Genomic DNA, 18,549 nt, shown 5'->3' on the forward strand with positions numbered 1-18,549 from the left:
GTATTATGAAATAAAAGAACCTCATTTTGCCCATGTGTAATAACCCATAGCAACAAATCACCAGGTAGCACTAGACTTTTATTGGTTGCTATGGATTTCTGCACCTAGGCAAACTAATTACACATGGTGGTTTGGCTTATAATTAGTGGTGGGCAAAATTTTTCACCAGGCATGGATTTGCAGCGAATTTCTGCATTTCGCCATTGGCGACTTTTTGTTTGCGAAACAGGTGATAAAATTCGCAGTGCAACAAGAAATTGTCACCCACATCAAAACAAATTGATAACATTTGATAACGTTTCTCACATCTTTTCAAAAATTGAAAGTACAATGAGCAGCTGCCGACCACTTTCAAGAGGATCAGTGATGGGACTGACAGATGCGCTGGGGAGACTAAAGCCCACGTTGACTAAATAGTACAAGTTCATAAATGTATGTTGTAAAGTTGCATCTTTTAAGGGATTCCTACGAAATCCCTACACTTTGTAAGAAGCCTTTACTTTCCTTTTTAATATTGATTTAGTGTCTTTGTGAGAGAGTGACACATTACACCAAAGAACAGATAAGGAAAGTCCATGCAATTTCAGACTCATGAACATACAGTATGTGCCGATATGTCGTACTGACTTGTCTTTCCACCAAGAGATGTGCCATTTCTAGTTCCGGCCATGCTGTTTAGCAGTAGATCATTCTAAGAATGTGGGTGACACCAGTGGGTCATTTCACTGAATACAATAGTGGATCCATTTACTACTCTAGGCCTTAATGCTGCTTTGACATATTTTGAATCTTGTGAAACAAATATAGAATAACATAGAGCCTTTTTCACCTGACTTCAGCAACTGTAGGTCCCTATTTATCCCCATTTACTGGTTGCAGTGCTTGGGGATGGGGATAGGAGAACAATTCTGCCAGTCCCTCTTTATTATTATTGTGCATTAGGGTATTAGGATAGATGAATATTGAGTAACAGGGCTTGAGTTGAAAATGTTTAAAGATCATAAAAAACACAGAACTGATGCAGAAACTACATTAAATTATATAAATTATATCATGACAGTTATAAAAAAAATACCCACTCCGGAGCTGCCAAGATCTCAGCACAGCCTGGTGTAATGAATCCTTTCCTTTGTGTCCATATATATAAAGAAATGAGTTTGCAGACCAACTTTACTGAACTCAAGGGCTACTGTTTCCCATGATATAAGCATGTAATTCAGCACATTTGGCTCCAATGGCACAACTGGTCAATGCAGGTATCTCCATAGCCCAAGTGCATACTATATAATGAGTTCCTATGAATAATTTTAATGTTTTATTATTACTGACAAATAAGTACCTGTACTGTGTGATTATTTTTATTTATAAATCTCATGCAACCACCCACTGAGGGTCCAACACTCTGAGCAGCGAAACTGCGCTGGGCACCAGAGGTTCAGATTTGTCACCAATACAAGGCTGCAAGTGGGGAAATCCTTACGCTATTCTTTAAGTCTGGAGTAATATTTAATTTTTTTGAGTCCAAAAAAGAAGCCAACTCCTATATATTCATAATTTCTATTGGTAGAGACTAGTGATGAGCGAATCTGTTCCGTTTTGCTTCGCCGAAAAATTTGCAAATCTTTCAAAAGATCTGCAAAACGGCGAAAAATTCACGAAATGGCGAAAATGTTGTGCGGCAAAAAAAATTGTCGCCCGGCTATTATTTTGTCGCCCACAACTATTCTTTTGTCGCCCACAACTATTCTTTTGTCGGCCATGGCTTTTCTTTTTTGACGCCGGCGACAATTTTTGGACGTGCAGCAAATTTTTCCGCGGCAAATTTTTTCATCCGTTTCGCGAAACAATCCGCCAATGGCAAAACGTGGAAATTCGCCACAAATCCATGCCTGGCGAAACATTTCGCCCATCACTAGTAGGGACCCCAAACAACAGTTTCACCCTCCTCCTCTGTGAACCCTAGAAGATGGGGGTGGGCTAGGTGCGATTATTAGTGATAGATACCAATACATTCCTCTTATTGATAGGAATATCTCGATATCAGTAGAACATTTCTGAATCAGGGATTTCCAAGCTAGTCATTTCAGATGCTTCAAAACTTGGGCACGACAACAAGCAAATTGGCTTAGGGGTCTAGCAACCCACAGCAACCAGCTTAATGTTAGATATCAATCAGCAGTCCAGTAAATGCTCCCAGCTGGACTTGGGGCAAACTAACTACATGCTATTACATAACCACTGACACCTACCATACTGTCCCAAAATGCTAATGAAATACTAAAAATTTTCTAGAAACAGTTAAAGGGTTGAGACTGATTAACAATTCTCTGTAGCCGCAACAAATTTGCATTTAAAATGTTTCACAGGGTTTCATGTTTCCATTTCCCAACCAAACAGCTGACACTTAAAAAATAGACTGCAGTGGAATAAGGGAGGGTTGTGGTATATGAAGAGGAGAAAAAACAGCAGTGTGAGAGATGGGAGGAAAGGGCAAAGGCAAGCAATGGTGGACTGATGCTGGCACAACCGGCACTCGTGGTAAAGGGAAAACATGGTCCACAGGACACAGTCTTGGCTCTGCTGTAACTTGGTATAACGGAGCTCTTGGGAAGGCCTGAGGAGAGACAAACTGCTGCTGAAAATCCATATGGACCCTGGTGTCAGTGGAGGCTGTTGCAAACGAAGCGGCAGAAAGGACAGTCACATGGTGGTGTGTGAAAGTGTGTTGTACCATAGTCGATGCACTAGAGCAAAATGGCTGCTCATACAAAGCAGGGTATAATGATGAACAAGACTGAGCTGCTGTGGAAGGAAATGCAATTTTGAGTTTACGTGGAAAAATGATGGGCTGCAGTTCATGTCTGTATCCTGCACATGGATTATGTTTCTTAGCATATCGGTGTGGAAGGAAGTGTTTGGGATGTGCCGAGCTGACAGGGGATTGGAACTGCCCCGTGGGAAAGGACTGAGAATTAGTGGGAGTGTTCTGACTGGGGAACTCAAGGGCAGCATATTGTGTACAACTTCTACTTGAGTTGACTTCCTTTCCTGTTCTTCTGTCTGGTGGCAATGATCGTTGCTCTGCTGCAGTTTTGCTACAAGTATTGCTGCCATGGTAATTTAATTCTTTTGAGAATGCATCACTTGTTGCCCCAGGTATTCTCTCTTTTATAGCAATTTCATGTTTTATGATGTGACCAGGAATGTGAGCAGCCAATAAGCATGGTTCTTTAGTGTCACTGATCTCCAGGAAACCATCCCATACTTGGGTCCCCTTATTGTCTTTGCTTTGATTTATGTTGTTGACACACTTTGTTGACTTAAATGACATTTTTTGCCAATTGACTAACTTCCTATTTACAGATATTGGAAACTTATTCTGTGAATATCTGCATAGGGTTCTGCTGACACTGATATGTCCTTTTACCTTGCCCATTAACTTTCTCTGTATTGCCTTCCATAATATAAAGTAATTTTGCTCAGAGAAAGTGATTTGTTGGATGGATAAAGAGAACGGTTTGTATAACTTGCGCTTTTTGCGTTGCATTTCAGGTTCATCTACTAAAGGGCCGTGTTTTCTTTTTAAAGGCCAGCTTTGCTGGACATGGGCATCAGGTTTTTGTTGACTTGAGCTTGCTCTATCTGTGCTCAGGTTAGAAAATGCTGCTGAATATATATCACAAACATGATTTATTGGTGCCACCCCCAACTGGTAGTGTAGAGATGTCATATTGTGTTGTGACGGGCTTTCAAATTCTGCCTTCCTATTTAGAAGTCCACATTGTGGCTTTATCTGTAATACCCCTGATCTGTCAGTGGCGGCACCCTCAGTATCTGGCACCTGGTTAGAAGGTACTAGATCATCTATGGAACCAGGGGAGCCTTTCAAGTTCTTATACTGACTACTCAAACTATTATAAACACCTACTCCACCATTATCCATAGACCACCTGTGCCTATATCTACATTTCAATGACCTGCCTGAGTCCTGAGATCCATGTTTGCATCTATGCTGCCTCATTTTGCACTTATGATCATGTTTTTTGCATCTTTTTGCCTTGTGCCTGTGATACTTAGTATCCAGATGGTATATTTTATCCAGGTAACAGCTAGAAATGTGTTTTTTATTTCCATTGACAAAACAAAAGACATTATATTGTTTCATATTCCTCTCTGGTTCGTGTGCAATGGAATTCCTGTTGAACTTGGTATTGGCATATTTGTTGGTAACATTGTCCCAAGCTGGGCATGGCGTATCACATGGGTGAGGCCTCTGTACATTCTTAATGTTCTCCTTCTCGGCTGCACTTTTTGATGTTCGGAAATCAAAGTAGAGTGGGTTGCAGCTGTAAGAGATGGAGGGTTCTGTACCTGTGTGCATTAACATTTCAGAAGGCCACTGAAGAAGCATCGAACCATCTTTACTTTGCACAGGATAAAAAGCATGACGTGGTCTTTTGAATGGCCCATCATTTCTTTGGGCCTTTGCATCAGCCACACTATCACTTGACAGCAAAAGACAATGTGACAAATCTGTATTATCTTGAGTCCTGTATTCAGACTGATTTATTGCAGTGTTTTCATTTTGTTGTGCTTTGCTTGGAACAGTCAACTCTTTGCAATGAGCTTCTTGGACGGTGGGATCTGTGTCGATTGTCCCAGATTTGAGGTCTATCAAAGCAAACTCATCCTTGACAATGTCTTGCATGCATGTTGTTGTATTAGTCATCGCTGCTGCAGCTACAGAGACGTTACTAAAATGAGGCACTTTTAAATGGCAAATATCTGGGTCTGGGAATACATTTACTACTGATGTAAGCATTTGCTTCAGGTTCTGCTCCTGCAGGCAATAGACTTTGTTCAACGCTTGTTTTGATCCGCCCGTTGTTGAATGTTGATTGCTGCTTGGGAACAGAAATACTTCCGCTGCCAACGCAGACTGCAGTTTAGAATGTGCTTGTTCAGCTTTATGCTTGTTGTCCAAAGAATGATTTAGAGAGACGGCTATGGATTGTTGAGTTTTGCTTGGGCATTGGAGGACTTCGGCCGGCAAAGCCGACAGAGCAGTAAAGGACTCGGGGACAAATCTGCTTCTCCTTTTTAAACCGCGCTCAGCAGAAATGTCATCGTTGAATTTGTAGAAGACGGCAGCGGAGGATTCCAGTTTTATTTGCGCCTTTTTGGGAAAAGCAAAAGAGAAACTAAATTTGTGCCCATGACCTTTTTGGGTCTGGTAATCAAAGTGTTGCTTGTAATTTTCTGAGCTTTCAGAACTTGCCAAAATAATAGGCATTACACTAGACTTGTCATGGATCCTTTTAAAACAATGACCCTCTGGACCTTTTCCTACTGACTGGGCAAGGTCATCTTCAAGATTTTCAGGTATGTGGTCTTGGACGCTAACAGTTGTCGACTTGAACATGGGACCACTTCCGGGGGCACTAAAAAAAGAAGAAATAATACATCACTAAGCACCATTAATAAGGATACCATTTACAATTCAAGTGTCCCTGCCCCAATGATGCCATTCCATGCCCCTTCCTAAAGCCTTATAATGGGAACACAGAAGTGGCCTTGTATGAAGTGATAAGGAGCTTGTGTCCAGCCTGCCTGTGAGACAATGGATATTCAGGCAAGGCTAAAACTGCCATTTCAGGTTAATCTTTATATACATAACAGTACGCCATTCCCACTGCTCTTTATTTATTTCTATGGAATTTGGGACATATTTATCAAAGATTCTCAACTTGCCTCATGGCAGCAGCTCCCCTGGGTTTCAGGCACAGTTTTTTTACTTCCTCAAGATTAACTTGTAGTTTGATTTAGATGAATAAGGTTGAATTAATAGATTTGTGTCAGTTATTTCATTTTATATAGAATAAAAGCTAATTTACTTAAAGGAAACATTAGATTAGACCAGAATTCATTATTCTGAATTTCTTGCTATTACTACTCTGCCCTTATATGATACAGTTACTGTTTTCAGGAGCTTTGAGGCAAGTTTACTTACTTTCAGAGCTAAATCCATATGTACGTTCTGCATATGATTGTCTCCCGCATCACCATATGGTTCTTTTACAGCATTATTATTAAAGTTATATTATAAGTGGGGAAAGGCAGAGCTTTGTCCAAAATCTCAACACAAATATACGGTATGCATTGCAGTATTGGAACATTACCACTAGAGGGAACACACACTTCTCTTAAAGCAAGAAAACCAGAGTAAGGAACCTCTGTCCAAAGCACTTAAAGTATCTACTAAATATAAAGTATATATATATATTTCTACTATACACAGCATATGTCCAATGCAGCTTTTACTGAGTGTCCATTGCACACAGCACAATAGTGTTACATTAAGTAAAAATCCCAGCACACTAAGATAAACCTGAATGGAGTTAGAGATGAAACGGAAACATTTCAGAATGGTGCAGGCCTAGCTCCACCAGTTAGGAAGGGATAAAGCTAGAAAAGCATTCACTTTCACTAGGAAGGCCTAATTCGCTCATGAATCGGATTGCCAAGTTGGGCCAGTTCTACATAAAAAAGGGGTTGTTCACCTTAATTAACTTTTAGTATGATGTGCAGACAATGATATTCTGAGACAATTTTCATTGGTTTTCATTCTTATTATTTGTGGTTTTTCAGTTATTTAGCTTTTTCTTCAGCATCTTTCTGGTTGCTATGGTCTTGCTTACCTTAGCACCTTGTTTGTGAGAATGAGAATGGACTGAATAAGCAAATGAACAAAAAGTTTCTTCAGCATTCAGAGCATCCCTAAATTTGAATGCAATGCTCATCTATGGGGCTGTCAGGCAAAAATGACAGGGTAGAATACAACTTGGACTCAGAGTTCAGGAATCAGATAAGCTTTAATTCACTGGCGACACTTGTATGATACAAATTGTACTCACACGCTGTCACACCGCTTTATATAACCCCTTAATGGGGGTTTCCAACACCCCCACCCCAAGTCCCCTGATATGTTTGACCAATATCCTAGTTAATATCAATTTATCTTCTGTGCTACACATTTTAGAACAAAAACTTGCACGGTTTCTTAGGATAAACATGATCTGAAGGCATGGGACAGCATATGGGGTGTCCGGATAACATGGGATATTCCAGATAATGTGGGGTGGTGATGGGTGGTTCAGCATATACACTGAAAGACAAACAACTTACATAAATCTTTTTGTAAACAACTTTCATGTTGAAAACATGCAACAAGTATAAATTAGGCATACAGACTTCTGTTAAAGCTTTCAAATGTTGTAAAAGCAAACTTAAACCAGAACTTATTTTATTAAATGTATGCTCACGGGGCTAACTAAAGTGGTACAAACAATTTGTACATTGGAACCATTCCTTATCTTTTTATGCAGTGCCCATTAGTGCAATGTCTCACCAAGTTGCTTCTCTCTTCAGATTGGCCATTCTGTGCAGCCGGTGGAGGTACTTTTTCTGTTTTCTCTCATCTTTCCGCAATTTTGATGCCACATTTCGAGCAAATTCCCTCTGTTTTAGCTCCTTAAGCCTCTGTTGGGAAAGTTGGAAGAGTAATAAGCAACATGTATGTGAAACAGGTAATGTCGCTTTCTGTGAATTACCAGAAGGCTTCATCATGGACTTTCCAATGTGAATAGTGAACACTATCTGGCCACCAGCCATCCTTATTTTCCTTCCTATTATCAGCTGCTTCCAAAACCTACATTTTTAAGAAAGTTCTAACTGGAAGCTTCTGCTTAATCAAAGAGAAGAATGATCCCTGTTAAAGGCACCGATTACACAAAAAATGTTTCCAGGGTCGGACTGGGCCTGTGGGGCACCAAGAAAAAAACGTTGGGCCCCATCGACGTAAGCCAGATCCCTACCAGCCCTCCCTATCTAATCTCTCTCCCCTGATCTCACCTAAAATAAGTATAATGCACAATTGGGGGGTGGGGGTTGCGCGGGCGGCGGTGGCCCCTGTGGGGGCCATGGTGGGTCCTGCACTCCCCAGTTCAACCCTGAATGTGTCACTCACCAGATAAGTGAGCTAAGCGAAAAAGACCCCCTAGCAGCACAGTGGCCATATTGGGGCACGCTCATAATGAGCTAGTGCCTCAGATCACTCAATATGTGCATGCCATGTGACATAGGATCAGCTGATGTTAACTCCAATACTATGTCACATGCATGCTCATTGTGAGCAACCTGGGACACTTATTCATTATGCATGTGTGTGCCCCAATATGGCTGCCCACACTGGGAGCTCCCCCCGATGCAGGGGGCCCAGAGATAGCTATGGGGCTGTTCTGCAAAAATGACTATGGTTTTTCGCTTCTTACATACGAGCTCTGTTAGCTAGAACTTCTGGTGAGGGAAAACATTTTTTTTTTGTGCCATAGGTGCCCTTTAATAAACAACCTTTGGAGATGCAAGGGCTAAGGCTCATTTACTTACCTAAGTGCAGAGTAGAAGGAACATTTTTGGAATCACTATATTTTAAACCAACAATGCAGCATTTCACCCCACAATTTTAGTGTAATGGCAGCAATATATAGAGTTGTTCCCACCTCGCCTGAGCCCCATGTATCAAAATGCACACAATTGTGTGTGTGACAGCAAACTGGATGCAAGTTGTGGCTAGCAGAGTCACAGTGGAGAAGTGGAGACAGCATCACTTCTGGTGCTTGGCATTTAAAATGGCATTTGTGAGTGATTCTTTTGGGTTTTGGGTAAACGAAGCCAAGAAGCTTGTCTGGCTCAGCACTGGGCCAAGATAAGTTGAGTGCCGGATGCCATTGTTTCAGTTGAGTTTACAGGGGAAGGTTAATTGTATCAACTCCAATTAAATACACCTAAATATGCCCACAGAAATGCTCCTCCTCAGAATACCCTTATACACTATAGCCAGGGCTTAATTTCTCTACAAAAACAAGTGTGTGCCATTACAATCTGGTTTGGGGGACAATTGCCCTTTCAGTGTATCCCCTGCATCACTTCCATATAATGTGATAATGACCACACTGGTTGGTGGGTGCTTAATATAATAGAAGTCATGGGGTGACTAAATAGGGACTGTGTTCTGGCTAATTAACTGCAGATTATGGAAGTGATTCATCAACAGCAAAATGTGTGCCAGTAAATCAGACGGCATGATACTAAATGAACTGTGAACTGATTAAGTGATTAGGGATTATGGGGTTTTGGGGGGATTGTTAAGGGATTTTTAGCTGTGGTTGATTAATGTAGTGGAAATTAGGGACTGATCAATGACTTGTTGATTAAGTGATGATTAATGACCTGTGGAACATATTGGGAACTGTGCATTGTGCTGACTGATGATTTTCTTTGTCAGGTTTGCTAATAATGCAAAAGTGTTTTTAAGGGACCTTGTTCACAAAAAATAATATTCTATGCTACTATAATATCTCCTGCCCAGGAATATAGGCCGTATAAGTGTGGTATAAGCATGACATTCTACTGTACTATGCACCCATGAATGTTATAGTATATCTGCATGAAAGGCTCCGCCCAGGGTGCTTTTTATAAGCATTTGTGAAATTTACAATCATTATTCATTTTTTTCAGTTTCAGACTTCCTCCCTGGACCTTCATGCCCCTCTCCTCCCACACCGACAAGGAGCTTCTAATCCCAGTCCCAGGTTCAACCCCACCTGCTTCACCTCACGCACTTCCTGACTTTCACTAAAAGTTTCTCCTTTCTTCCTTCAAAACGGCTCTCTCTCAGGCTAAATAATCCTACTCATTACCATGCGCAATACCCACAGCAGCTTCTCTCTCTGTTCAGTTCACTGCTCAAACCCCAGACTGTGGCACATTCACTTCCTGTTCTCTAACCCCAACAATTTGCAAACAACTTCAAATCTAAAGTCGACCTGATCCACCAAAGCATTAACCCCATCTCCTCGTATGACTTTCTCCCCATCAGTATGAAGCTTCCTAGAGCATTCCTACCCAGTCACTGTAGGTAAAGTGTCAAAGCTGCTCTCCTCCCCAGCCAGCCTCCCCAGATCTGTCCTGTTGTTCTGCACGCATTTTAACTCCTCCATTTCAATTGGTATATTTCCATTGACACCTATACTTAAAAAGCCTTAAAGGGGATCTGTCACCCTAAGAAATAATTCCAATTTCTTTTCTATTGTGTTTGTTAAGCGAAATTAACTTCACATACTATATAAATTATAGAATCTTGTTTCCTTCAGTCTTGGGAATATAGAATCACAGCCAGCAGGCAGCTGCCATTTTGTGGGCACTGTTATTAATACAAGCTTTTTATCACCCCAAAATCTTGTGTATGTGCTAGAATGGGGGACCTGTTCCCCCTGCCCATGCACTGGCTACACAATTAGATGGTGAGAAGGTAGGGGGAATGTGAGTGCTGAATGGAAAGTTTAAGTAATATAAGTAATATATGACTGACAGCTGGGATTTGTAAATGCATTTATAATGGGTTTGAATGTGTTAATATAAAAATGAATTTTGGTTTCATGTTTAATTTGAAAAGTACTTTTATTATACAGCTTTTTATGTCTGGGTAACAGGTCCACTTTAATATGTAATGTACTGTTGTCCTGTACTGGTAAAAGTTGTGTTTGCTTCAGAAACACTACTATAGTTTATAATTTATAAACACAGGTTACATAGCAGATATTTTTAGATATACCTGCTATACATATATATATGCAACCTGTGCCTTTTCTCATTTTTTTCCAGTCTGAATGGCTTCCCCCGTGGCCACACAGCAGCTTGTTTATATAAACTATAGTAGCTAACACAACTTTTACCAGTGCAGGGCAGCAGTATATTGTTTTAATAATTTTAAAACTTTTTTTTGGCAGTTTTATGGTTTTATTGTTCCTTTATACACAGAGAAATAAATTGATGATTTTTGCTGCAATTTACACAAACTGGGGGGAAACACAATCTCAGAAATTAATAAATCTGCAGTTCTGGATCCTCTATACAGCTCAGCAGAATTGTGATGATTATTCACTGAAATGGAAAATGGCCCATCATTAAAGAATTAGATATTTGCCAAATCATTATTTGGCCATCATGACTTATCTGATCCATTCTAGCACATTACACTTGTGTTCATAAATGAGCCTTCCTGGTATTACAGGCAGTCTGAACAAACTTGCGCCAAGGGCACCCAATGCTAATGCCGTTATTGATGCCACATACATTGGCACACTGTAAGTTATGCCATCTTAAGTCTGTACTTTATATGTTCATTTGTCACACAGTGAGGGCAATATGAGGATTTGTGTTCTTAAGAAATAATCATGGGATAAACCAATACCTGCTTGTGTGCATGATCATATGAATTTATGTGATTGTCAAATTCCTGATGCTTGTGGTATTGCTTGTCACAGAGGTCACAGTAGAAGTTGGCTTTAAGATCCTCAAGTGTTTTTGATCTTGTATTTTCCTTTTCAGCACAGTCCTTGAGAAAAAGAGATAGAGATCAACTTGATATTCTGCGTTCATATATTAAACAGAAAGACAGGCTGAGAAAGAGAGAAAGAAATAGATAATAGAAAATAGATAGATGATAGATAGAGACATAAATGAATAGATGAAAGAAAGAAAAAAAAGAAAGATAGATAAATAGATAGATAGATAGATACAAAGAAGGACAGACAGAGTACAGGGATGGATAGATAGACAGACAGACAGACATATAGATAGACAGATAGATCCTTTAAATCCTAAACAGTACATTCAGTCTTTTGATCATATAATTGCATGTGTGGCTGCCATATATATTGTCTGTTCACGCTGGCTTAGAAGAATACTACATTCTTGAAACATTAGGTGCTAAATATTGTCAAGTGTTGGATCAGGGGGCACACAAAGAACTGAAAAACCGCCATTCATACCAGAGCAATATTACCATGTTCACAGAAACCATTATGCACAGCTACATCATTTTATATCATTTCAGAAATGAAGTTTCTTTTTAATAAAGTTGCCTGATTTCACCCTTTATTAGGCATTTGAATTTCTCAAGTATTAACAAAGCAGAGTGATTTAAACCTGTTTTTTCAGTGTTGCACAACATTAAATCAAATGCGTGTAATTATGTGTAACTTATTGTAGAGTAATTAAGAGAATGCTGAGATAAAACTCTAAACCTACATAAAGGGAAATGACTGTAAGCGCAGGTTAATTAGCTTTCCGCTGAAATGACACTCTAGTTCTTTCGATTGTTAATTATTATTGAGTTTCTTTTTACAAATAATAAAAAAACAACAGTGTAAGCTACAGCACTATAGGAACCTCCTATCCTAGCGTTAAAGGTTTTATACGCCTACATGCCTCCCCCGGCCCTCCCCTCTTGGATCAAGCCCTACCTAACGCCAGCAGCACTCAATTCAAGGGGCATGCCGCAGGTCTCTGTGCTCCGAAAAGACACCAACCAGTTTTCAAAGTACAAAAAAAGGCAGACTCTGGTCTTTTTTGCATTATGCACACTGCACGGGGCATTGTAAATGATCCCTTAAGTCTTTTGGGTGTGACATCCTAATGTACTACAGTGTAATATACCCAAAGGCAGGGGGTAAGGACAAGGCTGCTGCACCCCATCACTGCTCTCTGCACTAAGTGCCATATTTTTGACCCGGTGCTTCCTGCAGGGAGCTGCATAACTGGGGGCTCTATTGTGCCCATAGTGCTCTAGAACTTGTACCCTCAGTTCCAGTAAATCACCCTTAGGGGCACATTTACAAAAGCACGAATGCTCCGAGCGTATTTTCGCAGATTTTTTCGGGCGTCCGCACGACTTTTTCGTACGGCGCACGACTTTTTCGGACGTTTGCACGAAAAAGTCGGAAAGGATTTACCGCTGTTTACAATTGTTCGGTACGAAAATTTAGTGACTTTCGGATCGCCAATACGATATTATCGTGACTAATACGATTTTTTCGTAAACATTTTCGTGATATTTGCGATCTTATGAAATTTTCGTTTCCAATGCGATTTTTTCCCATTCGTGATTCGGATTCGTGGATTAGTAAATGTGCCCCTTAGTCTTAGCCTAATTCACATACTGCTAGTCTCAAGAAGCAAAGGAAAAAAGATTGTGACATTTGAGTTAAATGCACAACTGACCCCATGAATAACTGAATATGACACTTTGGAACAATTTCCATTGCATCATGGGCACTGTACCATCCAGTTAGTAAACCTGCTTATTTTCATATACCAGACTTGCTTGCTTATGGTGCCCTACAGGGAATGTTCCATCTTCTAAGACACAAACACCTGATAGATGGAGCAAAGAGTAGTTTAAATTTAAAATAATAACCAGAGCCTACCTGATCACCCCAAACCTGATCAGATTTAAATATCAATCAATGTTTAATAGGAATTTTAGAATGATCAAATATGCCATCTGGCTGTTCAACACTGTACAGGAATGTTTCAAGGAATACTGAACGTCTTCAGAAGCAAAGGGTGCCCCATCACTCTATTATACAAACTTCAATAAGTATATAGTTTATGCTTTTCCTCATGTGCTTTATTTTATGCCATAAATATAAAGCCTCTTATTTTAATTCATAATATAATTTTTAATATAACTGAATGAATAGATAATACATTATGGGGCACATTTATTATCCACGAACACTCCGAGCGTTCGTTTGATCGGTCCAATCGTATTTTCCACGACTTTTCCCTACCTTGCGCAACTTTTTTGGTGCTTTTGCGACTTTTCGACGCTTGCACGACTTTTTCGTATTTTTACGTTCATTTTAAAAAAAAAGTTCATTTAAAAAATGTCATTATTTGATTAAAATAGAGTCTATGGGAGATGGCCTTCCCATAATAAGTAGGTTCTGGATAACAGGATTCTGGATAACGGATCCCATACCTGTATAAGTATATATTTTACAGGTTATTTATGGCTCTTGTGTATTACATTTATATATAAAAATGCATTGTAGATAAGAAAACCTGATACAAACAACATAATAATCCTTATTATATTGTTATTTTTATATTAAAACTACCGACCGATGGATGTCTGCTGATCTGCTCTCACCATAACTACTTTAATGTGTATAAAACACAAAATAACATCAATTATATGAAATATTTTATTACTATGATATTCAATCAATTATTTGAGAATAATTTACAGTTTGGGGAAAATGGAAGAAAGCCGCATTCATTGCCTCTAGTCATTATGCCGCCTCAGCGGCAAATTTTTAAAAAGCACTTTACAGTTTTGTGGATTTTTAATATCTTCAGATTGTTCACCCGTCACCGACTAAATCTGCCGGCGAATAGAGGCAGCCCAGCAGGAGCACCAATAAATGTGCAGCTCAGCCTCTTTAGCCTGAAACCATTATGTTCTCCCTATAAGACAAATAGACCCACCGCACTTTCAGCTTCTGTTATACATACACTTTTTGAAAGGGGTAAGACACTTACTTGAAGTCATATGATTAAATGATTTTAAAGCATTATATGATCCATCCATTGATGGGACCCTTTGTAATATATATTTTTTGGATAACATCTAGAATGCATTTCTGTGCAACTCTGAGGACAGTACCAGTGGGACACTATTAACCAGCAGTTCAAGAAAATGAAATCTCCTTGAGAAACTGTAGGGGTACACAGTGAATTTCCTAACCTGCTTGAGGCAGGACCATGTCCAAGACTGTAGATTTAATATATGTGGCGCGGGAGATAAAAACAGAGCACCATAAATAAGTTAAACTGCCTTCTCCTCCGAATGACAATGGATATTAAATTGTTTCCACGCTGCTGTCATTTATCATTTTTAAACTGATTGTGACTGTGTGTTGTTTCCAAGTAGGAAGTCGGGGAAAAGTGTCACAGAAAACAAGCTCAGCGGGGAGTGCAGATTTCATTTCTGCTTCCAATGAATATTTCCCACGCCTGCCGAATTGAAGGTTCACACAAATAATCAATGGGAGTCAAAGCCTCATGTTGTAAGAGAGGAAAATACAAATGTTTAAGCATTTTTTGTTGTGTATTAAGCTAGCTTCTTAAAGGGGAACTTTCACCTCTGTGCAACAGCTACACTGCTCCAAAGGCAGCCACACGTGTGCTGATCCCACACAGTATCCAACAGAAGGGAATGGAACAAAGACTATATGGGAGTTAGAGCAATGAAAAAAGAATAAAGAGAGAACAAGAGGGTATAATGGAAGTGGGGTAGAAGAAACAAGAGAGAACAAGAGGGCATAATGGACGAGGCGTAGACGAAACAAAGTTCTAAAGCAAAGTTAGTTAAAATCTGGGTTAAGATATACATTTAATATGTAGTCATTGACTTACCAGTTAGATGCTAATGAGCTCAGTTTAGGGGTAACAGTGTTTGTAAATAATTCAGTAATAAATCTGTGTGTGCAGCCATAATATATGCTCTGTTTTAATCAGCCCTGTAGCACATAAGACACACAGTTATACTTATGGGCTATGGGGGCTGATTGCCAACTTCCATTGTACACTCTTGTCCTTTCCTCAGCTCATTCTTTCCATTACCTTAAATTCTCTTCTTACATATAGCTCATCTTATTTTTTTTATACATCATACACTTGGGGGGACATTTATTAAGGCATGAACACTCCATATTTTGTGCGACAATTTCGTACTTGGCCCAAGGAAAGTCTCCCATATGGCTCAATGGCACTCTGCAGCTCCAACCTGGCCCAAGGAAAGTCTCCCATAGGGCTCAATGGCACTCTGCAGCTCCAACCTGGCCCAAAGAAAGTCTCCCATAGGGCTCAATGGCACCCTGCAGCTCCAACCTGGCCCAAGGAAAGTCTCCCATAGGGCTCAATGGCACTCTGCAGCTCCAACCTGGCCCAAGGAAAGTCTCCCATAGGGCTCAATGGCACTCTGCAGCTCCAACCTGGCCCAAGGAAAGTCTCCCATAGGGCTCAATGGCACTCTGCAGCTCCAACCTGGCCCAAGGAAAGTCACGATACCAAAGCTTGGATGAATTCCGAAATGGTCGTCATTGCGAAAAATATTACTTTTTCGTGCAAATTTACGCAAAACTCAAGAAAAGTCTCATAATTTTAACAATATTATTATGGTCATTACGAAAAGTTCTAAACTTAAACTCTAAAAAATACCAATTTTTCGCAATTGTGGTCATCGTGCTTTAACAAATGGGCCCTCATGCTAAAACTTGCAGAGATCTTGTAGAGGTCAATGGCAGATGTCCTTTTCCTGGAGGATCCTTCTTTGTTTTGAAACTTTTAGAGGTTTTCGGATTTCTGGCACTGTTTGTGTGCAATATTTCGCGTGTGTTAAGTTGAAACGTTTTTGTGACTTTTCCCACTTTTTCAGTCCAGACTTATTAGTGAATGTAAGACAAGTTTATTTGAAATTTTAAATATAAAAAAGTAAAATGTTTTATTAAATCTGCCCTTGGGTGTGAATGTGATACGGACCTTAGACTGTAGATACAAGAATGATGTTTTATCTCTGTAAAGCTCTACAGAATACATCAAAAGCAATATAATTAAAAGATAAAAATAATAGTGATAATAATAACAACTAAATATATGGAACAGCAGCCAAGATGAAGCAAGACCTTGTAGAAATTAATGACTATAATAGTGTTGGGTTCTTCTCATTAAATATCTCTTGCTTCTGAAACCTAAAATTTCCTGTACTATAAAAATAAAGTCTATTTTGAGATTATTTCCATAAAGAATTTGTAAAGATACAATTACATGCAGCTTGCCCCAGTCATTATTAAATACTGAAAACTATAATCATGCCATACATCATACAATTACATAGAATGTGGCTTATGATTGAACTCCTTCTCGGGATTACAACATTTACCAGCGAACGCAGCTGTGTTGATATTTGATAAATTTAGCCATAATTGTAAACATTAATTCAGAAGTGAATTATTCATCCCCACATGATGCCAATATAGATTTATATGCTGCTACACAATATGCAATTATATTTCATGAGGCCAGCATTTGCTTTGCAATCATAGATTAACAGATCTACTAACCTGTAGAGTAACATCATTTGACATTAAAGGAAATGGCAAAGACTTAAAAATGGCCTAAAGGAAAATATAACCATGAGCAAACACGACTGTCTGCAGTCTCCAGTGGCAGGGAGATTTCTTTTTATTTGAAAAAAATGTATTATATTATACAGGTACCAAGAGCAACCCCCCTAAAGCTGCTGCCCTAAGCACCAACCCTCATGTGTCTATACTGTACATAAATATGGCCCTGCTTGCTACATCGGTTCTACTATTCAGTTTGGAAAGTTGCTTATAGGTGTAACCTTTAGGGCTATGGCATTAGCATTACACATATAACCCTGAAGCACAGCGCAATAGTTTTATTTATTAACAAAATAGCCTATGCCTTGAAAATACCATTATTACAGCAGAGATGGACTAAACCAGTGCTGGACTAAAGACCCAAGGGCCCACTAGAGGCAGGGCTGCCATCAGTGGGGGAGAAGGGTTACAATCAGGGGTGTTTTTGGCCCCCTGGTAACTTTGTGGGCACTGCTACCATGAGGCGAGTTGAGAAGCTGGGTACAATTTACCAGGCCCTGTGAAATCTTCATTTTTAAGAGGTCCTGCTTGCATCTCAAAAAGTTCTGTCATAATTTACATAACTTTGTAAAAAGCTGCTTAGAAAACTACGTAACTTGCCTATAAAGTAAAATACAATTCAGAGAAGCTTTGCAGAGACAAACTCCACAGACAACCAATGAATTACTGTAATGTTTCTGGTGGTGGCCCTGACCCACTGCCACCGACCACCCCTCCCTACCAGTGTCCACCCCCCTTCTCCCTACCTTAAATGGCCACCCCTTATTCCACCTACCACCATAATCCCTGCCCATTACACACACGCCTGCCACAAGGACCCCTAGCAACAGGTCCCACCATTATTTCTCCTATTGCCAGTATAACACTGGGCCCAGGGCCGGATTTAACTTCGCGGCGCCCCGAGGCCGCCCCCGCCCCCCCACAAGTGCGCACGCGCAATTGTGTGGCGCCCCCTCCCCCTGAGTGCGCATGTGCAATCGCACATTTAAACTCCCATACGGAGCAGTGGGGAGAGGTCCCGACTGCTCCGTATGGGAGCAAAATTTAAAAATTCTGTTGCGGCGGGGCGGCATGCCGCCCCTAAACTTGTGCCGCCCTAGGCCTGGGCCTTTGTGGCCTTTCCACAAATCCGGGCCTGACTGGGCCATAATATCCATAATATGAGGTTCTGCCATATATCTGCCTAAGCTTCTAGAAAGCACAGAAGAAACTTTACCAAACATTATATCCACAGCCAGGGCAGCAATTACTGTGGCACAATTTTATGGGACCCTAGTATCACTGGGATCCTAATAGTAATAACTGTTTGAAATGATGTACAGGTATGGGATATGTTATCCAGAAACCCACTATCCAGAACACTGAATTACAGGAAGGCCTCCCATAGACTCCATTTTAATCAAATCTAATTTTTAAATATGGAAATTTAAATATGAGATTTCAAAAATGCTCAGCA

At 40.0% G+C, this 18,549-nt stretch overlaps 1 protein-coding gene and 2 long non-coding RNA genes across 3 annotated transcripts in view; 2 read left to right on the top strand and 1 right to left on the bottom strand.

The window, feature by feature from the left end:
- LOC116407676 overlaps positions 1–18,549 on the top strand; it is a 72,840-nt gene that overhangs the window by 35,131 nt on the left and 19,160 nt on the right. The gene's annotated exons all lie outside the window — the stretch shown is intronic.
- The window catches only part of znf804a (zinc finger protein 804A), a 107,395-nt gene continuing 90,692 nt past the window's right edge, over positions 1,847–18,549 (bottom strand). Inside the window, exons 2-4 of the mRNA XM_002932033.5 lie at positions 11,312–11,455; positions 7,409–7,539; positions 1,847–5,441 (exon numbers count right to left, since the gene is read on the bottom strand). Of these exons, the coding sequence (XP_002932079.1) occupies positions 2,405–5,441; positions 7,409–7,539; positions 11,312–11,455 (3,312 nt within the window). The 3' untranslated portion in view covers positions 1,847–2,404. The remainder of the gene's footprint in view (positions 5,442–7,408; positions 7,540–11,311; positions 11,456–18,549) is intronic.
- Positions 5,297–10,137, top strand: LOC116407675. Its single transcript, XR_004220491.1, has 3 exons — positions 5,297–5,382; positions 7,429–7,586; positions 9,577–10,137. It is a non-coding gene; the product is annotated as an uncharacterized LOC116407675 (long non-coding RNA).

The sequence above is a fragment of the Xenopus tropicalis genome, chromosome 9 (genome assembly GCF_000004195.4).
Source record: "Xenopus tropicalis strain Nigerian chromosome 9, UCB_Xtro_10.0, whole genome shotgun sequence".
NCBI classification, from domain to species: domain Eukaryota; kingdom Metazoa; phylum Chordata; class Amphibia; order Anura; family Pipidae; genus Xenopus; species Xenopus tropicalis.